The sequence below is a fragment of the Aphelocoma coerulescens genome, chromosome 2 (assembly GCF_041296385.1).
Source record: "Aphelocoma coerulescens isolate FSJ_1873_10779 chromosome 2, UR_Acoe_1.0, whole genome shotgun sequence".
NCBI lineage: Eukaryota > Metazoa > Chordata > Aves > Passeriformes > Corvidae > Aphelocoma > Aphelocoma coerulescens.
The window spans coordinates 70,269,473-70,295,676 of NC_091015.1; the positions used below are offsets into that span (position 1 = coordinate 70,269,473).

The window sequence follows — 26,204 nt, forward strand, 5'->3', positions numbered from 1 at the left end:
AGTCATAACTCTGTGCTAAGAAGCTTCATTTCTATCGCTCAAATTCCACACTAATCACTTCTGACAGTGCTGGCTGTGCGTTCCATGGACGAGATTAACAAGAAGAGTTCGAGCAGTTCACGGGCTGGAACACAGCTACAACAAAAGGCTGATCGCCGGGAAACTCCCGGGGTAAGGGAAGGGGCAGAGCAGCAGGGCACCCGCTCAAACCTGTACCCAGACACGGCACCAAGTCAGAGCTGTGCACAGGACAGAAGCCCCTGTAGGTGTATTTCCTATACTCAGCAGTGCACATGTTTGTGTAAGATTGCAGTAATCTGGAGGATGAGAAGAAAATTGAGTGTCAGGTACAGAATTACACCAAAGTTAACCAGGTAACTTCTAGAGTGATCACATCTGAGTACAGCAAAAATTCACACTTTATTTTCTTGTAAAAAAATTCAAACCCAAGTGAAGCAGTCCCTAAGGTGATGTGCTACACAAAGAAGGAGGATGGTCAAGTCTCAGGTTAAAAGTGAAGAAGTCCTTCCTTCATGCCATGTGTAAATGACACCATCAGGCCCCCACATGTCCAAAATTTTAAATCAGTAGATTTACCACCCTGATGAAAATTCTGCCTCCTTCTAAGAAACAGGTACCATTTCTGCCCTCCCAACTCATGTCAGGGATGCCCTAGGACCTTTCTCCTTACAGACTAGTCCTAGCCTTATCTCACTGTCTCTCACTATTATTGTTGTATTTTCTCACTTCCATGCATTCTCAGTGGTGGCAAAACTTCTTCCCGTGTCAGTCTCTTAATGAGTAAAGGGGGTCTTTCTCTCTGAATAACCTGTATCATTATCTCCAGCATCCTACTTGGCTCCATAATGTAATACCAATAACAATTATCTATTTGTTGCTCATGTACTGTGGTCTATTCCCTTCCAGCTGAGCATTGTGGTTGACAGTTTGTCAAGAGACTGAAGGCTTGTACAGTGAATATTTAGCATTTTTTGGAAACAAGGCTCCTACTTACAAAACAAACATCTTAAAAATAGGAGCATTTCAAATCACCAGTCACTTCTGGTGGAACAGACTGGGAATAGTAATTGTTGTATAGGCAAAATGATGGAAATTAGTAGCTTTCCCCCTTACCTCACATCTCAAGTTCTTAGTTCCTGCCTCAGGTTTTGATATTCTCATTGAAATTTGTGTCCTGTGAAGCTGATTAACTGCTGTATTTCAGATTTGCAAGCAGCTTCCCTTTTTTCTTTCCCTTAAGAAGACAAAAAGTTCCCACATTTTTTTATGCCTTGGAAAAATATCAAACCAAAAAGGAGGGACATGAAATAGAAGAGCTGCGAGATGTCTGCGACTCAAACAGGACTGACAGGTAACAAGAAAGACTATAGAGAAGCCTTTGTTTTTCCTGTTTTCCTTGAGTCGCTGGAGGGCTCTATCTGGTGTCTTCCTTCCAAAATTTCACCCTCACTGCCAGTATATACTGGCATATATTGAATTCAGCTTGCCTGAAAGCAGCTCAGCCACAAGCAGCTGCCTGGTCACTCTCTTCACATGATCACCAGATGAGTCTCTCTCATGGAATTTGTGTCCCATCTTTAAAAATAAATATAACACAAAAAATGAAGTCTTGACTGTAGTCACCAACCCTGACCCACATGCAGATGTGACTGTGTTTGAGTCAACAGCAACAAGATCAGCAGGCTGCAATTTCAAAGAGGCCCCAGACACCCAGGTTACTCAGAGGGGAACACCACAAGCAGGAATGGAAGGTGCTGATGAATAGCATGGGCAAAGACATGGCCAATCAAATGATCAAAACACAAACAGGATGGTTTGCAGGAAGAGCAAGGAAGACCTCCTGATATCGCCAGGGTGATGCCGAGTGACTTGCTATGAGCGCAGGGTCAAAGCAGCACGTTGTGCGTAGGGGCTGGCTGTGCCTGCACACCGAGCACTGGGTGGCACAGGGCGGCACAGGGCCGGACACACAGCGCCACGGACGTGGCTCAGGGCTCCTGCAAGGTTGCTGCAAGCAGCCTTCGGATCTTTGTCCATAGGGCTGGGAGGTGGAAGCTGCAGAGGGCTGCACGGATCCTGCCGCATGGCAGAGTCTGGATGTTCCATTGCACTGTCCAGTGTGGCACAGGGTGGAGGGGTGACTTTTTTGTTGGGCCTCAGGCAAAATGAAGTTTCCCCCATGCTTTCATTTTCTCCCCCTGCCTTTTGCCTCCAAAGGCATTTCCAGTATCTGACCAGAACATGTGAAGTTCTGCACTTTCGGACATCTGTGCTGCCATGCCCTGAGGTAGCTGCCTCTAGGGCAGTCTTTGCTTTAAGAAGCCTTTCCCTGTTTCTCCAGCAGTGAACTTCATCACTCACAGTGATGATATGTCTGAACTGGCAGAGTGAGTTACCTGCATGTCAAGAAGAAAGACTCCTGTGCTGCTGCGTACCAGATCAGTGACTGTGGCTGGCTCTGTGTTACAGCTGAGCTATAACCTTGTTCTCCCTCCTCACCTGCCATCTCCAAGTAATTGCTTTTGGACAGATGGCAAGCTGGCAGCGTGGTTATGTGACTGGAGCTTGTTTTTTTCCCACTCTCCCCAAATCTGCTTCAGGTATACAAAGAGAGCTTATTTTTCTCCTCCCTGCTTCCCTTCCAGCACTACAAACCAGTTTACACAGAAGTCAGTTGTTTCAACAACTGGAGAACTGCTCAGGCTGGGGACTACTTTCACCGGTGTTTCCCAGTATTCCAGTGGGCACAGCTGGACCAAAGCAGAGGTACCTTGCTATGGTTGCCATTATCAGGGTAACATGACAATGCAAGTGCAGTGTGACAGCCCATCCTGGCCATTCCTGGTCAGGAAAAATCAAATCTCTTCTAATGCAAGCAGGGCCAGACTGATGTCCGAGCTAGGCAGAAATGCACGGCATTTTGACTGTCTGGAATTGTTTCTTTCAGGCAGGTATTCCCAAGACGGGTTGTTAAAAACATGATTTCTTTTAGTAGTTCCAGACATTCAGGTGTGACTCTCACTTTAAAAGGCTTATTTTCTTTAAATGTTTTTGTTTTTTGTTTTTTGTTTTTTTTTTTTTTTTTTTGTTTTGTTTTTTTTTTTTCAAATAAGATTTGCCATGTAGGTTTATTGTTTGGGGTTTTTTCTCTGAAGTCTGCACAAGTTAAGGGCATCTAAAACCTAAGTTGCTGTGAGCAGCAGATTTTTCCTTCCACCTCTTATTTAATAGAATCATACAGTAATTGTAAATTAAAGCACTTCAACATTCTTAAATCTTAAATCTTGGCATCCTTCACTATAACATCCAATTTCTGAGCAAAGAGAGATATCCTCATATGTTGCTTTCAACTTTCAACTCTCCATGTATAATACCAGAAAATTATGGAAAAGGACCTACCAGAAATAAAACTAGCCATGCACAGATAGGAAGGTAATGTGAAGGCCTCCAAGTAGGATATTTTTAAAAATCAGATTAATAATTCAGTAACTTGAAATATTTTACTGTTTTCTCACATGAAGATCATGCAAGAAATTGAAAGGCAACTATAAGGAAGGCAAAACCACTACAGCCACAGGGTAAAAGTTTCAAAGCCATTAAATTTTGTTTCCCTTCACCTCCTTCCTAGAATTTGATAAAATTGTATGTGCACAGGTTTGTTGTATTTATTTACTTTCAATCACAGATTGTCCACAATTGCTTTAGTTGCATTTGGATAAGTGTAAGGATGTACTAGACCACGTCTGTGTCACCTGTCCTGCTCATGACACTCGCATGGAAAATTATCTTCTACAGCTGGGATAAACTCTGTTCAGCTGGGATTGAGATAACCAACAGACATATTCAAGTGACTGTCATGGAAGAGTCAGTACCCTGATTAAGGGAGAAGTACTCTGGGAAGCAGAAACTGTGGGAGGAAGTGCCTATGTAGCTGTGTTCCTGCAGATCCATTTGGAATTCAATGGCAAGAGGAGGCAGCAACCAGCAATTACACACAGGGGAAACAACAGCTCATCTTCCTCTACTGAGCACATGCAGCATAGAGCTTTTCCCCAAGGGAGCATCTTGACTGAGAATTCCCAGATCTCTCCTTCAAATAGGCAATAGGTAATTGCAATAAATACAAAACATATGTACATACATTTAGCCCTTACAGGTCTGCTCATCCATTAACAACCCCCAGCCTTCCAGCCAGGAATTCATTTTCAACAGACTTTTGAAGTAGTTATCTATAATTTGCTTCCACACAACGTGTGTTTACTTTGCAAAATCAAATTCATGCTTAGAACTCGGAGCAAAACACAGAGGGCCCATGGAAAAAACTAGATGTGTATATTACAGGGAAACAATGGAAAGCAGCTCTACAAATAAGAATTACAATGGTCTATTTTGTGTACTGCTTGCTTAAAGCTACATGATCATTATAACCAAAGCTCTTTTTATTCTTAGCAGTTTTGTCAAGAGCAGAGGAAATAAAGATAGTTTACTGCCAGAAGAATAAAGCTAGGCACATAAATACTTATCATGCATCACAGCTATAGAACACAGTATCTCCACAGAGCAGATGATGATCTTTCTCATAGCTCAGTAATGCATAAAGGCTAAATTCCAAAGACAAAATTCCTCAAGCCTGCTTTTTTTGAGCAATTTAGAAGTTTACTATTGCCGATTACCATCTCACATTGAAAGCGTGCTGGGGGAGAGGAGGAGACTACAATCAGGAGAAACCGCAGCTGCAGTTCTGCTAAAATCTGGTCAGGGATGGAAGAATAGAGCAGAATTTGTCAACTCCACTGCAGAGTGTGCTCTCATTATTCTGTTCGTGGCATTCAGTTTTCACCACTTCTGCTGTAAAATATTTTGATCAAAACTATGGTTTTGGTCGATGAAGTAGTGAATAGGTCTTTCAGTGCAATTGCCTATTTGAAGTGGATTTTGTTGGCAATTGGCTGAGCAAATTCCCACTTGCAATAACAGCTGTGAACCCTGCTGAGGGCATCTGTTGGGTAGTTAATACTTGTTGGGAAGTATCTCGCTTTAAGTGTGTTTTGTTTACAAAAGAAATTCCTACGCTTTTTAACACAGTGTTAAAGACATTGTGCCTCCTGTTTATTTACATATAATGTTCGATCCGTGTTGTCTTTGTTCACTTGTACTGATTTTCCTCCCTACGGGGGGCTAACATATCGAAGGGCTTTTTTGATTGCCTTCAAGTTTCAATTGAGTTATAATAATAAAAGCCTAGATACAGAAAGGTTATTCAATTAAGTATTATAAGGGATTGCTGACCCAATTTTTTCCTCTCTAGCCAGCAAAAATAAGGAGAAACTCCATGGAAGGTAAAACTGAAATGGATGTCAGTGTAAGCAGGACTTACAAGAACAGTTTCTGCATCAGTGGCAAGAGCAGGACAGCCTGATCTCCTTCTGTGGCTGTCATTTTTTAAGGAGAACTGTCCATCCAGAGCCCACATACTCTGCAATAAAATCTTTTGCCCTGGAGGAGTTGTTGGAGCCACATTAATAGTGCTGGGCATGTGAAGGGATGCAAGTGTGAAACAGTTGTAAGCCTCTTTCGTATTACTTTGCCGATATAAAACCCAGGAATACGCAGCTCTGCAAAAGCAGGAAAAGGGGTCACAGTGGGGTATCTCTGTTAACAGCCCACCTCCAAAGCCTCTAGGGAAGTCTATACCGTCATTTGTACAGTGAGCCACCAGCTCACCAGCACTCATGAGGTTAATATGCAACCCAGGGTGGATCAGGCTCCAACAGCTCCAGCCTCCAGTGATGAAGGAACCCTCCAGTGTACCCTGTAAGAGCAATATGTAGGGAAATCACCTCCTCTTCGTCTACAGAAGCTGACCCTCATGACGAGCAGCTCTTTAACTGTGTAAGTGGCTATCAAAATTCTTGCTGAAATACCTACAGAAATGCTGTCCAGTCTAAAAAGTTTCCCAACTGCAGAGCTCCGTCTTTCAGACATGTTTTAAATGGAGACTGAAGAAAAGTTTCAGCTCACACTCTTGCAGATGGAAGGTAAGACATTTGTAATACAGGCTTGCTCAAGTGGAAGCAGCTCATCATGACAACAAACACTTCCAGTGTATATACAAAAGCAATGGCACATTTTTTTTACTTTGAAAGTTTAGGGAGAAAACAGGAGAATTAGGTTAGGAGTAAACAGCTGAATTCTGATTGCATGAGTCAGCAAGCTCAGTTTGAACATAAAAACACTGGTGTAACAACTCACATTCATGGACGAGTGCTACAGATTTAATGTTAAGTATGCAAGGATTTAATTTATCTTCCATTTGCAAACTAATACTTTGTGTAGCAAAATGCTTTCCAGTAGTTACATGAACACATAATTTTGGAATAGCATGAGAAAAAAACAAGAAAATTACCAGTACTCTCTTTTTTTGCAGGATCTCTCCTTTCCCTCTGTTCTTCCATCAAACTACATTGGAAATCTAGGTGTTCAGCTCATGTGCTTATTAAACATGGTCCACATATTGTTATGTAAGTTACTTTGGTGAAGATGTATTTCCTGTTCACACCTTGCTCCTCCATTCTGTCCCAGTCCTGAAATTGTTTTCCAAATATGTTTTCAGAGAGACATGATTACCATTTCAGAAATACGTGTCTGACTTAAGAGCTCACAAAGTAAACATTTATTTAATACCAAGTAAATCTAAGGTCCTTCTGGGTGTAACTTGCAGAGCCAAGGCCTACATCTGTTTATGTAAGCTGAACCTCAAAAGCAAGGTAAGTCACTTGAATCAGGCTTCCACAATCCTTAAAATAATGTGAGCTGAAACTGGACCTTTGCTGTATATTGGAAATATTAAGGAAGCAGGCACTTTAGAGAACTGACTCCACTTTTGAAAGGCTTATAGCTGTGTACAGAACCTATACTTTTGCTATCACACTAAACTTAAGAGTTTTAATGCTGGGAATTAATATACCTACCCTTAAGTTCTAACTGAGCAGTTCTGTACCCATGGGTATGATTGTGTCTCATACAGCTGTATTACAGTAACACTATCGCTTTCATGCTGTTAATTCAATTTCTGTTTTTTTCCTCATTTTCTGCCTAATGTCACAGATGTGATGTATAGATGAAAGACAACCAACTCTGAGCTTTTGCTTATCTCCTGGATCTTATGCATATGGTTGTGAGCCCACAGTGTGTAAGACAAAAAAGTCTGAAGAAAATGCCACCAACATTTCAGAGTAACTGCACACTGGTGACTTTTCTTAATTGTTTGAAAGTAATTACCACTTATTGGGGAAACCAGAAAACTAAAGCAAATCAGTGACAAAAATACCACAGAACTAAACTGAAAATGTAAATCAGGAGTATCCTGGCAAAACCACACCAAATGCAGAAAGGCTCCTGCTAATACGCAAGAACAGTGACATCTTGTGGGGATTTACAGAAGCGAGTTCACAGAGGGACAGGGCAGTCTAGTCTGTGATGTCGGGTAATTAAAGGAAACTCTACTTCAGTAGTTTATTTAATACATGTACCACTAATATTTGGTAGAAATTAGGCTTTATTGCTTTTATAATGAGGAATGGAAATTAAAAAAAGCAGATAAATAGCTACTTAGAAAAACTTCGAAAACAAAAATTAATGGAGTGGGGTGGAGTCCGAAAAGCTCTGCAGCCGTTTCCTCTGCTCTCCCAGGAAGTAGTTATATTTATCACTTAAATATTACTCATCCAAAATAATAATGGCATAAGGGAAAAGAGACTAAACGAGGAACTCTATTGTAAAGGCATACAGTCAAACGTAAAAATGACATCCATATTAAGTGGTTTTTAAAAACACACATATAAATATTTAATAAAGAAAGCATGGATAGTTATGTTGTTCCTTTCCACTGATTAACAGACTATGCCAAATTCATTATATGTACTTCTTGAGAAAGCAAAGTTATATCACAATGGAAAATTAATATTTTCTACTTGCCAGTACAGTATGCAAGATCTGGACCCTTCAGATTGCATCAGAGTATTTGAGTTTCTGGAACAAATCTTGAGCTGCTATAAGGTGTCATAACTCAGCCAAGATACTCAACTCTGACAGCTTACAAACAAAAATGTTTTGATTTTTTTTTTTTGACAAGTTTGCACCCAAACAAAGTTATAAAAACATAACATTTACAACTTGGAAGATGACAGATTTTCCTATCATGATGTTCATGTGTTTCTCTTATTTTCTTTTACCTGAGTAACCTAAGTAAACAGATTACAAGGCAATTTAAACATATTAGCTAATACAAGGTTTACTGGACTTCTCATATATAGAAATGTACTTTGACACTATTTGCAGTTTTACAAATACAAAATGAATAAGAACTTTAAAACATATTTACTGAGCAGCCATGTTTTGATATCTGTACAGATCAATAAGTGCTGTGGAATTATGTACAGAATTTATAATTTAATTTTTAAACAGCTTTTGTGCAACCTGGCTGTAATGTGCATTTAAAGAACTGCTGTCAACATCACACATCTGTAATTTACTGGTGCCAGAAATGGAGAGCACAGAATAGGACAACAGCTCCTAAAATAATACTGTGCTACGCAGACATCAGTACATAATTCAAATAGTGCATATTAATCAATGTCTGATGAGGAATAATAGCTGCTAATACAGACACGGGCATTTACAGGTATTAGGTTTGTTATAGTAAGTATGGATGAATGAACTTTTCCATATATAAACATTAAAAGAAAGGGCTTGAATTAGGAAGTTATAGAATAATTAAAGAAGGAAATTTATGTAATAAATAACAAAATTTTCAATTTAACTAGCAGAAGATAAATGCAGTTGGAAAAAATCCTTTACAGTGGCAAAAGATCCTTTACAGTAGCAATGAAACCATTCAGAAGCATTGTCAAATCAAAGGTAATTCAGTTTTATTTTATAATCATAACAACTGAAAGAAAAAAACAACATGAAGAAAATTTAGTTTATCTCTGATAGTTGTTAGTGTACTTCTGTGTTATTGTATCTGTCAGATGTTTCCTCCTCTTTTTGTGCTCTATTCACGCTATCCCTTTTGATTTTTGATTTTTTTTTTTAAGTTTCTTTAGTCCAACAAAAATCCATAGACACTAAAGCACAGTGAATATGCAATCTGCAGACTGGTGTGAGTGAAAAACCATAGGAATAGAATCACTTTTACGAGGTAAGCTTGGAGTAACTTGGAGGAGAGAACTTGCGCTTCAAGTACTTGAGAATGTAAAGTGGAAGACAGCTTACAACAGTGATTGCTGACACTTTCCACAGGAAGGTCACAGTTGTGATAAAGGCAACATCTGCAGAAACAAAAAGGGAAAATAAGTAATGGGAGCCAGTAACATGGAAACTGGAACTTGCACAGTGCAAAGTCAATACAAGTCTCTTAATTGTTTGCTTATGCTATTGTCCAATTAAAAAAAAAAAGAGCAATAAAGCAACAGAAAGTTAACCTCAACATTTTGCTTTTGCCAATTATTTTTTTTAGACAGGAACTTCAGAGTTCCTTTATGGTCCTTACACTGATTTGCAGCTAAATTATTTTTTAGGGGAAGCAGAATCTCGGTTTAAAAGCAAGACTCTCTCATAATAAAAAAATAAGTCAGCTTATTTTTCTAATAGTAAGAATGATTTTTACCATAATACAAGTTCCCAACCAGAAATTTTGCTAGTTTGGATCTTTTATTCTGTATTGATTATTTTTCTCACAACATCTATGCTGAATGATTTTTAAAATCATAGAGGTTAGAGCCCAAAAATTTAAAGGGAAAACAATGTAGTGATATTGCTACAAGCCACACTGAAAAGCTAATTGTTTATGACAAAAATTAACAAGAATGCTGGCACACTACCCTTGCTAATGATTTTTTTTGCCCCTATTTGTGATAATTAGGTCATACTTAGTTATCATGGAAAGATCCCAGAACTCAGGTAACCCCAAGAACTTTTTAAAAAAAATTTTCCACTATTTACAAGTGCATATATTAAAGATTTTGCTACTCTTGAGTGAATCTTTAAAGATCAAAAAACCAAAAAGCCAACGCAAAACTTCCAGAAAAGTTAAACTTCACCTACCTAAGAAAGCTCCAAAAGACACTCTGCCTATACCTGTTTCACAAAGAGGGAAAAATGAAAGGATAGATTTACAGAAAATACAAAAGTTATGTGAAAAAAACCTGAACAAACAGCTTAGCTACACAAAGAGGAAATGAAGAAGATGTTAGCAGCATTAACTGGATTAGTATTGCCTTTCACATGTCAATCAGATTATTTTAAGCAGCAATTAAATCAAAACACTTTGAAAACACAGAGATTTTATATTTGGTCACGTTTTAAGATTGTGAATATATTGGCACATTTCTTACATTTGACTTCAAGGTATAATTTACTGTATAAACAATTTGATCATGTGAATGAAAATTCACTTCAGAAAATGCAATAAAGAAATCCTTTACTGCTCCAACTTTCCTCATTAAAAATACTTTGCATATTAAATGTCAATGTATAAACTTGTTATGCAGTTTTAGCCTAAGCCTGCTTAGACATACTGAAAGCCCATGTAACCTATCATAGACACCCTAAAAAGGCCACTGTGTGCAATTAACTCAGAAACATAAAAACTAATTTACTTTCATGAGTCAGACCTGTAGAACAGTATCAAATGCTTTTGCCTTTCTAATTTGAGTGCTATGTCATCATATAATTTCTTTGGAAGGAGATGATCCTTATAACATCACTGAAAAGAGTTTATTTGCCAATGAAGTCAAGCACTATTGGTCTGGATTACTGTTCCTCATCCATGGAAGTTGTTCTATACCTTGAACTGCAACCCATCACTTAGGTTTATGCTACATCACTGTCATAGGTTAGCAAGCATAGTCCCTTACAGCTTCCTCTGGGACCTGATAGAACCTATCAGCTGGCCAGTTTGAATATGGACAATTCTTTAAGCCCCTTAAAGTTGTGACCGCCTCTGTGATCCACACTTAAGAACAGACAAACTCCCCCCCAAGCTCTCTCTCGTTTCTGGCGCTGGCACAGGTGGCTGCAGGCCCCGTGCGGGGGCCAGCGGGCCTGGCCAGGCCCTGCTTGGGCCAGGCTGGGCCAGGCCACGGCTCCAGGATGACCCCCCCAGCAGGGCTGTGGGCAGCCAGAGCGGCTCAGAACCAGTTCGCCCCCCCCCCCCCCCTTTCTCCACTGCGGCCGAGATTCAGCAAAGCAGCACCTCTGTCCGGCAGAGGTCAGGTGACCAACTGCGATAAGCCACATTCCAGCTGTAAGGCCGAGGTGAGATTAACCCTTTTATTGCTGTGAAGAGCTGAAAACCTGAGGGAAGAGAGAGAGGAGATGCTTAAAGCTGAAATTCTGTTGTGAAGCTGTGATATATCAGAGTATCCCGTTGTAATTTCATGAAGATCTGGGGGGTGGAGTGTTCAACTCGTAAGCAATAGGCAGATGCTGACGCAGCTGTAATTTCATGAGAAGTCTGGACAGGGAGAGATGGAAGCCATGAGGACTTTTGCTCCAAATGGGAAAGGAGGAAACCTCAGTTCCTAGAGATGCTCCCAGAGATAGTCCTAACGATGAAGATGAGGAAGACCCTTTGCTTCCAGGGAAGGAGAAGGGCCTCTGTTTTTGTTTCTGAATGGCTCAACCTTAAAATTGTACCCCAAAAAACTTCAAGAGTGGACCCTTGAAAGCAGTTGTGGGAAAAGCTGCAAGTCGGGGGAAGGGACTCACATCGCGAGCAGAGAGACTCCTCTTCCTAAATGGACTGAACAATATTTGGAAGTGGGAGGCTGTCGTGTTGTGATAATGTTTTCATAGCACGAGCAAGAAGAGACTTCTCCTTCTAAATGGACTGAACAAGGTTATTATGGAAGTGGGAAACAGACTGAACATCTCAAGGGTTGTCTTTTTACATTGTCAGTGGGAGAAGGGAGGAAGGTGGGGGGGAGGAGGAGAGTTCTGAAGGTGGTATAATTTCTTCCTTCTTTTAGGTCTGTTAATAAACTTCTTTATATTCTTTCAAGTTTGGTGCCTGCTTTGCGCTTCTCCTAATTCTTATCTCACAGAAGATGAACAGTAATGAGTATTTTGGACCAAACCACTACACTAAATTGGTGTTTCTGCCTGGTTACGAACCCAACCCACTACAATCACATACACAAAAAAAGCTCCCTCCCGCCAGTTATAATGCGACAAACTAAATAAGAGTCAAGCATTAAGCAGAAGTGAGACTAAGAGAAAGGCATTTTCTCAGATTAACTGGTGAATAACACACAGTAAAATACATCTTTACAAAATCTCATGAAATTGCAGCCTGTTTAGTACTCTCAAATACAAAAAAATAAAGAAGTTAAGTCTCTGGGCTGCAAGAAGCCATGGAAGCAAGCATGTATGGACTAAGTTGCTGGGACTTGCCCAGCAAATACAGGAGCGCAGAGAGAAAAACACTCCCCTTTACGGAAAGGTTTGCAAGAAACAAAGTCCCTTCAGTTTTTATACCTCTGTGAACACCATCTAAAAGTGTTTTTCACAGAACAGCACCAGAAAGGATGGAAGGATTAGCTGTCACCAGTACTACAGACTTTCAAAGGTGAAGCCCCAAGTTCTGCTTTATGAAGTTCCTGGAAGTCTGGACTCAAACACAAGTACCTATATCTGTTCTTGCTTGTTCCTTTAATTTGTAATCTGACTGTGGAGATTCAAAAATCAGCCCAATAATCTCTATTTATGTGTCTGTGCATCAGTGTTAGAGAAAACAAAAGGATGCTCTGGCAAACCTGAAATCATGTACAATACAGGTACCAAGCCCAGCAGGGTTGTTTCTTCAGTAAAATTTGACTCCTGAGAAATCTGGGAAGTAACGGAACACCTGGGACAGGCAGTGAAGCATTTACTGATTAAATAAATAATTATATAATGTACGTACACTACCCTAGCTTTTAACACCTGGGAAATGAGAGAGTGAAGGCAGAACTACATGTAACACTTAATTCTGCTATGTGAAATGACAGCTGAAGAAGGGCAACTCCTTACTCATCAACCCCTAAAAGGCAGAGGAATTGGATTCTGCTCCTTGTGAGGTATAATTAAAGCTGTTACGAATATTTCTGTAAGTTACATTTGTAAAATCACACAGAGATATTTTGTTTTTACTAAAGGTTAAGTTGATCCAAGAAGCAGTATGTATTATTTTGATGCTCAGATTCTTGACTGCTAAGATTTGCAGTTAAAATGCGTTCTTTCATCTTGTGAACTATAAACAATCAGAACCTTAAGATGCAGTATGGCATACCAAAACTTAAAGCAAAGCAAACTTAATACAAGCTTACTATAATTAAGAAGCAATGGTTCCTCTATAAGGTATCTTTCCTGCTAGGCTGCTGCCTCACTCTCCAACAATACTTCAGCAATTTTAGCCTCGTGAGTTAGATCTAATGAAGCCCACTTGGACTGGTGTTCAAAATAATGTACCAATTCAGGGGAAGATCCTGATTTTTTACAAATCATATCTATTTTCAATAGTGCAAATCTCCAAGCCAATTTAAGGTATGCAATTTGGACTGTCAATATCAGACCAAGAATGGAAAAGGCACAAGTGGTTTGAGTAAAGTTTATCGTCTAGATGAACCATACTAACAGGATAAAGATTGTTGAATTTTAGGAGAAAAGGGTAAGAGAATATTTTAACACAAAATTAATTAGGCCTGATTTGAACTCAGTTATATTTCTTATAAAGAAAGCTGCATTTGAAAACATCACCTATTCTTAATTGAAAAAAAAAAAACAGAAGAGAAAAACATTATTAAAAATATAAAACAGTTCTTTGCTAAAATGCTTTTACTCACCAAAGTATTCATTTAGAAATGCAAGAGAGGCCACATAGCAGCCAAGACTGAGGAATTCAGCCACCACCATTAACCAGTGCCATGTTCGTATGGTCAGTGCAACCATCAAGAGCTCAGTCAAGATTAGGGCAGTGAAGGAAATGGCAACGACGTGTACAAATTCGGATTCAAAAAGCAGCAGGGCTCCGTACATCAGAATACCACCTGGGTAGGGTGGAGAGGTGCACAAGGTTGGCAATACACTCTGCAGTAAAATTTCACTGTACCAGATTTACAACTGCACACTGAACATTTGATTGCTTATTATAAAAATTTGCCCAGCATTTTTTTATAACACTGATTTTTCTAAAAGAACGATATTTACTGTACTTTGTACATGTGAAATAAGCCAACCAAAGTAAAGCCATACTGAAATAAAACTATTAGAAAATTAAACACCTTTTAGTGCAATATATCTGATGAACTCTTAAGTAACCTCATTTTGTCAAGTGCTGCAAATAAATGAGATATTGTTGAAAGTGTAATTACTTTTAACTGATTACATAATTCAGATTTCTTCAACAGTACTTCTGTCATTCCATGAAAGAAAACTACTGTGTAAATACATGCAATGTGATAAGCACTCATTAAAATTTTTCTGGATTAGCATTTAATTAAAAACATGTCCTTTTTTAGGCGACATGCACCAATAAAAATACCAATCACACTGTGTTTTGAATAGCCTGGCACACTACAGGAATATCGATTTACAAGATAAACAGAAAGCAATATATATAACTGCTGATGAAATGTTCAGCTTTGGGAATTCAACCTGCAGCTGAAAAACAATATTGCTAATAGCAGACAAAAATTTCTCAGTTCAGCAAAATTAGGACTCTCTCCTACCTTGGTAAATACTGATTAAAACCCAGATGAGGAAGGTCTTAAATGACAAAGATCTTCCCTAAGGGAAACATGTGAGAGGACAGTTAAACACAACTTTAAAAAAAAAAATCTACTCAGCTCATATATTTTTAATAGTTCATTGCTAGAGAGACATTTTACAAGTAAAATAAGCAGTATTTGAAGTGATAAAGTCTACAAAGCTTCTACTTGTTTTTATGATTCTTCATTACAAGCTTGTATAGAAATTGCACAAAGTCTAAATTTGGGACTAAGAAGTTGAGGCCTTAAACAGAAGAGACTTTAGCTTGTAATGCTCTGGCTGGTTTTCAGAATGAAAAATGCAGTAGAATTCGTTTATTTTTTATTTGTGAAATGTAGTCTTCAAAACAACTACAGCGTTATGTACCTACTGACCAAAACCTTAAGCAAATCTGCAGTTATTTACCAGTAACTTCTAAATGTTGGATAAACTGCCCATTTGCTTTCATAGAATAAATTTATGGCTACTGCAAATTTTCAGCAAGTAATTACTACCAAATAAATTTTAAATCTTTTGATTGTGACTGTTACAGATTGAAACATACACAAAAATCAAAGAATAAATGCTGTATGTGTGATATAACTCTTGCATTCTGAGAGGGTACTGATGAAGTATGTTAGAACTGAAGAGTTGAATGGATACACGTTTTACAGGATAAAGTGGCAAACAAAGCAGCCATTTTGCCACAAAAGAAATGATCAATCTAGAATAGGCAAGAATCAGCACTTCTCCATTGCTGTAAGCAAGTTCCAAGTTCTGTGAACATCTTTCCACAGGCAAGTTTACAACTCTGCTTAGCTTTTTTGAGCTTAATCATGGACTGAAATCTCAAAAACTTTAAAGATTCTCAAGTGGAGAAAGAAAGAACCAAGATCCTCAATAGAGGAAAGAGAATGATCCCAGACTAACATAGCTAATAGCTAACTTAGTGCAACTAAAAAGACAAAGACTCGGAGGAATTTGGACATTCTCCAACTAGAATCTGCTTCTGAACTTTTAGAAACATCTTTGAAGAATCTACTATCCCTAAAATAGACTGTCTGCTTCTGCCTTGGATCACAACTTTCCTAGCTGACAGCTAAGGATAAAGAAGAAGCGCTTTTCAAAAAATTTATTAAAACAGAATATTGAGATTTGTTTCACTTTTGTAGGTGACACAATTATAAACTTTGGTTGTTTGCAAGTATGTGCAAACACACAGAAAGCAGTATCTATGGATGACTGAGTTCAGATATATCAGTTATAAATATCTGTTATTTAAAAGAAGACAGTTTTTGGAGACATCAGCAGTAATTTCTGCATGTTAGGAAAAAATAAATCCAGAAGTTCATCTACCAATTAAAAAAGAAAAATAAGTTGTTTGGGGGCAGAGTCAAGGCTGCTTTATCAACATATCTTCAGGTTTGAATTATTTCAGTACAACCAGTGATGACTGAACAAATGTGTTAATAAAAACAATTGAAATGTTTGGTACTGTGGGTTATTTTAATAGTACAGAAGCTGGCAATAGTTGTGCAATCTGTCTTGCTTGGAATACCTTAAGAAAATGGTTATAAGAATTCCCAGTTTTGCACACTGGAGATTTCAGCATTTGCTTGTAGCTGAGCACTGAGGACATTCATACCTTTGTGAGATCCTTATAAAGTTCTGGATATAGCAATGCCATTTCTGGCTTCACATCTTGATCCAATACTAGAGAGAAGACTGGAAACATAGTATATATGGTTGCATACCTAGGTGAAAGGAAAGAACACACATTAACACTTTTGCATGATATAATTTTAAACTGATCTACTGAATTCAATTATTCTTTTTATGTAAGTGGAATTAAAATGGTTCTTTTTCCCAGTCCTTAGGCAGCTTACCAATACAGCTTTCACATGCAACCTGCTCTTGTGGTTCTGAGAGCTGTCAGTTCTGAGAAGTTACAGAGGTCTTATACACTCAAAACCAACATTTCTTTCTTCTATCACTCAAGCTTATCACCTGTTACCATACTCCCTGTGCACTTGCACTTTGGACAACCAGTCCAAAGACCTGACATTTAAATTCATCTACAGATAGATGCGTGAAAACTGAAGAAAAAAAAGAGACAACATGGAGAAGGTAGATGGATGAATAAGAGTCTTAGCAGCTCTGTAAGTGGTTTTGGATTTTATTGCATGCATGCCAGATAAACACTTTGTTATGCAGTTCCCTGAACTCAGCACAACTATTCGCAAACATTTTAGAGAAGTCTACTGATTGCCTCTGCAAAGTCTGGTGTAATCAGACCATGGCTTGACTAAGATTTAAGTTACTGTCGATTTGTTATTGTTTACAAAGAGAATAAAAAGAAGCTCTTAGGTCAGTAGGGACAGAGAACAGGGACAAACGTGAACATATGCACAGCTCTCAGCTGTGTAACTTGGGAAACCATATTAGAAAACCAGCTGCTGCAACATGACCAAGGTGCTCCTACAGTGCTGCCCATATTCACCTGACTGGAAATCTATGTGGCAGTACTGGGTAGCACACTCTCAGAGGAAATTTCATAGTAGCTTCAGCTCCATTTTTAACATAAAAACCTGTGATTCTCACCGAGGTTCAATCTGTACATAAATCTGTGTGACAGCTGAAGCTGGTCTGGGAGATTATCTTTATTGTTTTCACCCCATATGTGCAAAGGTTCTATGGTATCTTCTTCTAAGGCTATGCAGATCCCTCTCTCCAGAGAACTGATAATGAGACTTCTCCCCTCATATAGTGCATATCCAACCTAGTGTGACTTTTCTTTGTACACTCATCCCAGGTTTTGACAGTGCACCCATGATAAATGTGTGGAAAACGTGGATGACACCACACCCGTGGTGTTATTTAACCAGTTAGCTTGCTGTACTTATTACCAGATATCGTAACTGTTGCTTTGACTTACCCTACCATAAGGAATCCTTGGTACAAGGGAACAGATGCAAAATAGAAGACTGATGAAAATACAGCCTACAAAAAGCAGATAATTAATTATTTAATATAATTCTATATACAAAACAATACAATATAGAAAAAATAACAGTACTGGTAAATTAAGATTTTGTGACATTTCAAAGACAGGCATAGTGATTTCAACTATTCAGAAAACAAAGTTTTAAATACCTGCATAGTTGAAATAATAAGGCCTCGGTGCATGACAAATTGACCAAGTGCTGCTGATCTTTTGTAACTGTTTCGTCCGTGTACCATCAGCAGCCTACCTATGTGTTTAAACTGTGTGATAGAAAAATCAGCTGCTAGAGAAGCTTGTTTTCCCTCCTAGAAAAAAAAGAAAAATATTTCAAGTATGAAGCCCAGTGTAAAAGATGTGTATCAAGTTTCAAAATTCTAAGCAATAATTAATTTTAAAAGATAAGTTTGTTTCTGCTTTGAAAATTAACCCTGCAAGGAGACACGACAATTTTTTGTGCATATTCTACAACACAGTGGGCTGTAACAAGTAAGTTTAATTGTTTCTCCTACTTCTTCCAAGTAGATGCTACACAGAAATAACTATGTTTTTTTCTGCTTTTAAAAAGATAAAGCAGAAGACATAGAAGTAAAAATACTAAAGACTAAGTATTCTTATAATCTTGCAGAATATTTTAATTAGAAAACACATTAGACACACATTTCACAATGAAACTGTTAACATTACCTTGCCTTCAATTCCAATTCCACAGTCTGCTGCTTGGATCATGCTGACATCATTTCCTCCATCACCTGGAAAATGTCACTGCAATATTCAGTTCTTCAGAGGTTTTATTCTCCTGGCCTTACAGTACTTGAGAAACCTCTTACATACCTTTAAATTCTTATAATTAATCTATGACTTATGATTAATTACTTCAGTAATCAAAACTTTTTCCTGCAGAATAGGGAAAACAACCCCATCTTTCTCATGGAATGGCATTTTGTGCCACACCTACGGAATACCTGGCTGTTGGTAAAGAATTCTCTCTGGTTTTGTTTCAGCTATTTCTCTGTGGTGTCACCTGCTGATTACATTTATTACAGATTTTACTACGAGGATTGTGCCAAGAGTTACCTATTGCACACGTGCGTTTCCCGGTGTGGTGCTGTAACAGTTTCACAATGTGGGCTTTCTGGGTGGGAGAACATCGGCAGCACACTACAGCAGGACACTGACAAGCCAGCTCTACAAATTCATGCTCATAATACTTCAGACAAACCTGAGGGAAAAAAAAAGACACTTGGATTTATTTACAATAAAATATTACTACATGTAGCCCAACACAAAAAGACAGTATAAAGATTTTTTTTTTTAGGAATTTTTCCATGTACAACATCCAACTGGCAGAAAAAAAGAAAGCCAGATTCTCCTGACTGCGTCTTTATTATTTTTAAAATCAAAGAGAATGTCAGTTTGAGCGCCAACATGCTTTGAGGTTGGGAGAATAGACAGTACTAAAGCATGCTGTATACAAATTCCATTCTGTTACTGTACAGAAGACTAGAAACCCAGCAACGTATGCCCATCTAGAACATATATCATCTATTTGGCACTCAGTGATAAGCAAAAGCATCTCTAAGGACAATTTAAAAGTCTGGAAAAATACTCAAAAAAAGTGTGAAGATGCTGATACATAACTTTCTGACCATAAGCATATAAATAATTTGACAGAAACCAAGTTTTTACCTCAAGTGAGTCCCCAGATATCACCAAGGCACAGTCATGCTTCCTCCTAAAAGCATTTAGTTCTAAGTGAGCCTCTCCTCGAGTGGCAACCTTCAATAAAAAACACTTGATTAAAAGATTTTGTTATCTTTAAAAAAAACCCCCTGCCTAAACAAATCAGGTTTTGAGAACTCATACCCAAAAGCCTTGGTTCAAGTGTTTTATCCCACTGAAAGTCCAATACCCGTGGAATTTTACTATAAATGTCAAATCTTATGAAGTGAAAAAATATTCCTCAAACACAGAAAATCTATGTAGTCAGCTTAAGTGGCTCCTCATGAAAGTTCACAAGGGCTAAAATAGTAATGAATCAATGACATTAAAATATCTGAATTTTGAGCTGGCCTGAGTCTTTTCATACTGGGAGGGCTACAGAAAAATAGAAAAATTTCCCAAGCAAACCTCATTTTTTTTTTGTTTATTAACCACTAAAATATGTTCTTACAATAACATAAAGTGTTCCTATTAATTGTTCCTTCAGTTTGGGTAACCAGGCACAGATTTCAAATGGCACATAAAGATGCTCATTAGTACTAATCCTTTTGGATCTTACATGACTCTGAAGGCAAGATCAAGTGGTATAATATGAAAGAATTACATCATAGATTTTTTTTTATTTACATAATTGTTTCAGAAAGGCCCAGCTGTGAAATGCGAAAAACATTCAAATGTTACCAAATGGATTTTGGAAGGTTTTGAGCTATGAACAGAACATGAAAAATTGAAATTATAACCAGATATTCAGGAGACTGGCAGGTTTGGGCGTGGTGTTTTTTTTTTTTCCTGTCATTGTTTTGGTGGTGGGTTTTTGTTTGTTTGATTTATTTTGTTTTTGATTTGGTTTTTCATTTTGTTTTTTTTTCCCCCCATAAATATCAATGTATTTTAGAGCTATCATGCTAGACAAAGTTCCAAGCACAGAATAAGACACAAGCTCTGATTACACTTTTAATTTTGTCTCTGTCAAGTTTGATTAAATAACTTTTACCATATATGAATCTTAACTATACTGAATGTGAAGTTTTGTACTTGACCCACTACTAGCCAGTCAGATGCAGTTCCAAGAACCTTTCTCTCTCTAGATGGGCTCTACTACCCATAAAATTTGAGTTACATTAAAAAGCCCTGCAAAAAAAACCCCCTCATACACATGCCCCAATTCAGATTTTTTTTTTCCTTCTTTCCCACAATTAAGCATGTAAAGAGACAGCTCCTTGTCTGGCAGCTGTTAGGAGCACCAGACTGTGTTGGCCCAGTACAATCTTTTTGCATTGCAGAGATGAAGAGATGTCAGCACTTGTGCACACTGATGAGCAGTAATTGTCCTGTCCTACATTTCACCTAACAGAATGCTTTTTTATTTTTTTTAATTTGTAAATACCTCCAGAATTACAAACTGAAGAAGTGAAGACTTCTAAGAATAAACAATTTTGTTAAAAACAAAAAAGAATTTTTTTGGAAAGAGAGTAGCAAAAAGTTTTTTCTTTCTAATTTATAACTAAAATAGAAGTGTTATAGTGCTTGATAATTTCTTTCATTAATTCAGTAGTAATTTCTTAGCAGCAAGTACAGCCACAGAAATAATTCTGTATAAATGCATTTTCTAACTAATTTAAAACTTTGTGTATGCTAAGTTAACACAGTTTTATGCTGATCTCTTATTACCAGTCAAGGTAATGAAAATAAAAATCTGACTCAACTAAATACATTTTGTCCAGGAAGACTTAATTTGTGGTATTACAACATGGAAAGGTCAACAAAAATTGATCTGAAGTTTTATCAGAAGCATTAATAATTTAATTGCAAATAGTAGTCTGCAGGGCCTAATTTGCCATTCTGACTCTTTAGAAGAAAATACATTTACATGTAAATTATATTCATATAATTATTTCTGTAGGTGCAAGTGGTTCATTTAGAACAAACAGACACATTATGTATTATCACGTAGCATCAATCAACGTCTGGAAAATCTATTTTTGTTTGGCTTCAGTCAAGCTGATGCCACACAAATAAAATGTATAGAAGAAGATTCAGTTTACTTCCAACAATTACTTAAACAGTCTGTTGGTAAAATGCACACATATATAATGACATGAACAAGAATTTCTCATACCAACTTGAACTATGTCTACACAGAGGACATTTGCACTTTCATTCAGGATTAATTCTGCTTGAGTCTAAAGAGTTCTATCAGGGAAAGCGTTAAAACAAGCAAGAATGACATTCAGACAGCCTAAATGCATGGACAGCACCTCACCTCCCACAGACCCCTCTCCATCATTATTTAGAGGTATCTTGCTATGTCTGTCATGAAGGGTGTAAAATGCATGTTGAACCTGAGTCACCCAAACATGGCTACAAACATTTCTGCAGCACATTAACAACTCTAGAAGTCAACACCCTTAAAGACTTTGTAATTCTACAGCCTTGAATAACAACCTAAGTACTACTCTCTTGACCATTATTATGACACTCAGTACAATAACCCAACAATTTTCAACAACCAGCCAACTACTAATGAAATACAGCAACACTGCTATTAGCTGCTCTTTGATGAACCAACAAAAAAAGTTGGAACTATACTTACAGGTCTGAAAATGTGAATATCTTGATTTCTAGACACTAAGTGAGAACTTTTTGCAATGCAAGTTGCTGTCTCCAGTTTATCTCCTGTTAACATCCATATCTGCAAAATAATGTAAGAGTTTACTCCTTTGGATATTAGCACGTCTGTTCTCCAAATCTAAACGACATCTCTCTCCCAACTTTTGTCTGGCGCTTTTTTGGATTAGATTATCCAAGAAAATATACTGATATGTGCAGTTTTAAGTAAAATTAACAAACAGTTTTTACTGCAATAGTATGCAAAGCAGAAAAGAACTGTCTTTACTTTGGGCAGCTCCATTCCCCTTCCCTTCTCACAAGGGCCAATGTGTCTCAATGTATGTGAAGACAAAGTGAAGCTCTGGGGAAGCATAAAATCCTTTCCCTATGGCCCTGAGACTACCTTGATCAGAAAAGTGAGGATGCAGATGACATTTGTCAGCAAAATGATGTGACATAACAATCTGTGACCCTGGTGATAATCTCAGAAAGCAGCAGCCAAGCCATGACACAGCAAATATTGGAGGATGAGCTACAGTCCCAACACTGTGAAGAGATCCTGCCCACTGACCATGCAGAACTGAGAAGGCAGTAAAGTTTAAGGGATAAAGTTGTTATGTTCTTAAAGTGTGACAGCTCTCTCAGCCCCTTAACACCAAGGTTTGTTAGTAAGATGACTCAATCACCAGTGTCAGGAAATTATTGTCATTGCATTCCAAAATTCTCCTGGTTTGCTTTACCTTCCTGTGCTGCCCTTCCAGCAGATATTGGAGGGGCTGAAGTCCAGCAGAAGTAGCATATGCAAAATATCCCATCATGTCTGACTCAGTTCAACCAATGCAAAGTCAATACAACTATTTGGAGCAGAGCTTGAAACTCTGCTTAAAGCAAAATGTATACAATCTTGCCCCCTCCCCTCAGACATTGCTCATATATTTATTTGAAACCCTCCCTCAAATAAATGCACAATTTGTATATGTGCAACTGTTAGGTGTCTAGCAAACCAACTCTTCTGCATGGCTTTTCATGCCATCCTTTTAACATGAACTGAACAAACCCCAAGGGCAGTTCTGAATTCTAGTTAAAGTAATTCACCTTTTGATCTTTGCTGAAACTTCTTACAAGTGCCAAACCTGAAAACATTGTTGTCACACAAATCTTGTGCCAAACTCATTTAGTGTCAGCAAGAACAGTTTGCTGTAGACAGCCAGGGGATATATGACTGAGACACACATACATCTATCCATTGGTAGTTTTCCTACACAAGTAAGTTTGAGATTGATGAAACCTGTGGTAGGCAAGGGAACTTTGCACACAGTGTCTTGTTTGTTTCTGCTAGTTCGTGCCCAGAATGAGCTTAGGACTTGACACATTTCTTACTTTGAAAGAACCTGAATATAGACAAATATAAATTATGTCTTGATTTAAAAAGTTAATAAATTATAGCCTGTTATGTCAGCAGTATGTGTTTAGTACCTTTATTCCAGCATTCCTTAGCATCTCTAGAGTTGGTCTAACATCTGCTTGCAGCTGATCTTCTACTCCAGTGAGACACAGTAATTCCATTTCTCGCTCCAAACTCTCTACAACAGCAGCAACCTTCAGGTTTCGATCATGTATGCTTAACTTTGCTTGGTTATATCGACTCTGTTTGCACAAACACAAAACCACTTAGAGTTTGCTACGACTCATAAAGTATACATTCAGTTTACCACTCAGTGATAGCATGGATTCATTAGGCTAAATGTTTGTCTTTAAGTATCTTTAATGAAGAACAAGACTAAAAGAGCAATTTTACTTTATACCCAATGTTATACAAGGCTCTTCTGATAATTCACCTCAAGAGAATGCCTTCAGAAGAACTATTAAGATTTAGGCATCACAGCTTCTAAGGAGGAAAGGCCTTATCTTTGAGAACAAGTAGATTTTTTAGGTCATGCTGAAGCTACAAAAATAACATTACACTAGCTTCTGGGAAAACACTGTCCAGTCCCATAATAAAGCAAACGTGATCCTACATATGACTGCAGAACCATCACTAATGAATGACAAAGCCTTTAACAGATTGTGGACAATACCTCAACTGTCTATTTTTTAAATACGAATCATCTCTTTTTGAAGCCTTGAAAAATAAAAAAGAGGAATGTTCTCCTTGAAGTAATTAAATATGATAAAGCACAAGATCACTCTGTCCCTTCATACCTCAAAATCTTGATACTGTTCTTCAGTAAGTGATTTTTTGGCAACAACCAATGTGCGCAATCCTTCTCGTGCCATATTACCGCACTAAATGAACCAAAGTACAGAAAAGTTATGTAAATATTCAATCCTATGTCCATACTTTATACTGTATGCTAACAGAGTGTATCTGTACCATAACTTTAGGTGTTTCTTTAGACTCTTAAAATACTCTGGAGAAGCCACAAACAGGATAAAAAGCAATTATACCTCAGGTCCCCCAAATTAAGTGGTTTGCTATCAGTAAGTCAATTACACTTCCTCTCCTAGCTTAAAGAAAATTTCTTTTAGGTTGAAGCTTTAAAATAAATTAAAACTACTTTTGAGGCACATAACAGAGGTACATTTCTTTTTCCACTGAACATATCTCTTATCAGAAAAACATCTACACATTAAAAATAGCCATGGAATAGCATGCCTTAATGGAAAACAAGGCTCTCCAGTGCAAACACTTATTGATTTGACCTCATAAAGCTAAATAAATTAAACAAGTATTTTACAATTAATTGTGCATCATTATCACCAAAAGTAATTTTTATGACATTTTGCTAGGTCTTGAGGGAGTTTAATTTATTCATGTCCCCGAATAAATCAAACTGCCCTGCAGCAGATATTGATTCATATTGCCAATACCATTATGAACATACATGGTGTAATCATTGTATTAACATATTGACCGTATGTAGGGTCAAAAAAAAGATGATTGCTGGTACCTACTAGAACACATAGTGAAAAATATTAATCAGGTTTGAAATTCAGTCACAATTTTATTTGAAGTTTAATAAATGTGGTAAAAAAAAAATCTCAGTTTGGACACAACACTTATCAAACTCTGTAATTCATAATCATACCTCACTGCAGATTTTGATCAAACAAGGGCATGTCAGGATAAGCAGATTTATAGCAGAATACTTCTCAGAAGTAAATAGGTTTTATGTGAAAGGTCAGTCAATGAAAAACAGCTTTCCTTGTTTTAAGTAGGAACATGTCCTGCTACTACTACCAGCTTTGCTTTTCTTGTATGTTACTCAGGAATTGGAAATAATTTTAATCCCTTAAAACCCATTCAGGATATGTGTAACTGAAGTTCAAAATCCATTACTGCATTGCCTCAGATTTTCCTTTAAACATATCACAATAACATCTGATATATTTTAGATTTTAAATTACAAAATTTTAATTTTTGTAAATGTTGATTTTCTTTCTTACCTCTTCTTCTAACCAATCATTGTACTGTACAATAGTGGACATGGCAACATCTGCACCCTTCATGTAAAATGTAATTTCTCCTGAAGATTCATCCTAAAATTTTACAAAAGAAATGGGGGAGGGGGAAGGAGTATCTGTTTGTACAGTCAAAACAATTACCTACCAATAACCTTATTGTCTTCTGAAGCATTCAATAGGTTCCCATTTATAAAAGATGAAGTACCTTGTCAAGAAGTGGGTAAGTTTTATTACTTCATGTTACTGTTTCCAGTGTCATCTCTGATTCCATTGAGATATGTCTCCTATTTCCATGTAAGAGGACCAGTTCTAACTGAAGTCAACAAGCATAACAGATTCTCAGCATCCCTGAACTAAATTTTAAAATATCACTGTTATGTCCCCTCCAACTTATATTTTGTTTCTTGGGTGGCAAATACCAATCAACCCAAAAGAGAAAGCTCTGTATCTTTGAAATATCTGGTAATTAAATATTTACAAATAACTTAGTGTAAATGCTTGTTATACATGTTTTAATGATGCAGCATTCATTGCATATTCAGTGAATCCACACACAGGCAAATGTAATCCAAATTAACAATTTCTCAGATATTGT

The 26,204-nt window shown here is 37.5% G+C and overlaps 1 protein-coding gene across 4 annotated transcripts in view; it reads right to left on the bottom strand.

Annotated features, from left to right (window-relative positions):
• Positions 1–7,561: 7,561 nt before the first annotated feature.
• ATP9B (ATPase phospholipid transporting 9B (putative)) overlaps positions 7,562–26,204 on the bottom strand; it is a 157,486-nt gene continuing 138,843 nt past the window's right edge. The window contains exons 17-31 of one of the 4 annotated variants that reach the window (XM_069007969.1): positions 25,592–25,684; positions 24,347–24,430; positions 23,621–23,791; positions 22,128–22,226; positions 19,502–19,591; positions 18,890–19,034; positions 18,500–18,564; positions 17,965–18,120; positions 17,747–17,811; positions 16,457–16,565; positions 14,793–14,850; positions 13,908–14,111; positions 11,279–11,379; positions 10,129–10,161; positions 9,338–9,353 (exon numbers count right to left, since the gene is read on the bottom strand). In XM_069007969.1, coding sequence (XP_068864070.1) covers positions 10,156–10,161; positions 11,279–11,379; positions 13,908–14,111; positions 14,793–14,850; positions 16,457–16,565; positions 17,747–17,811; positions 17,965–18,120; positions 18,500–18,564; positions 18,890–19,034; positions 19,502–19,591; positions 22,128–22,226; positions 23,621–23,791; positions 24,347–24,430; positions 25,592–25,684 — 1,446 coding nt within the window. In that variant the 3' untranslated portion in view covers positions 9,338–9,353; positions 10,129–10,155. Of the gene's footprint in view, positions 9,354–10,128; positions 10,162–11,278; positions 11,380–13,907; positions 14,112–14,792; positions 14,851–16,456; positions 16,566–17,746; positions 17,812–17,964; positions 18,121–18,499; positions 18,565–18,889; positions 19,035–19,501; positions 19,592–22,127; positions 22,227–23,620; positions 23,792–24,346; positions 24,431–25,591; positions 25,685–26,204 lie in introns of those variants that run through there. The other 3 variants (XM_069007966.1, XM_069007968.1, XM_069007970.1) reach the window with 3 other exon arrangements.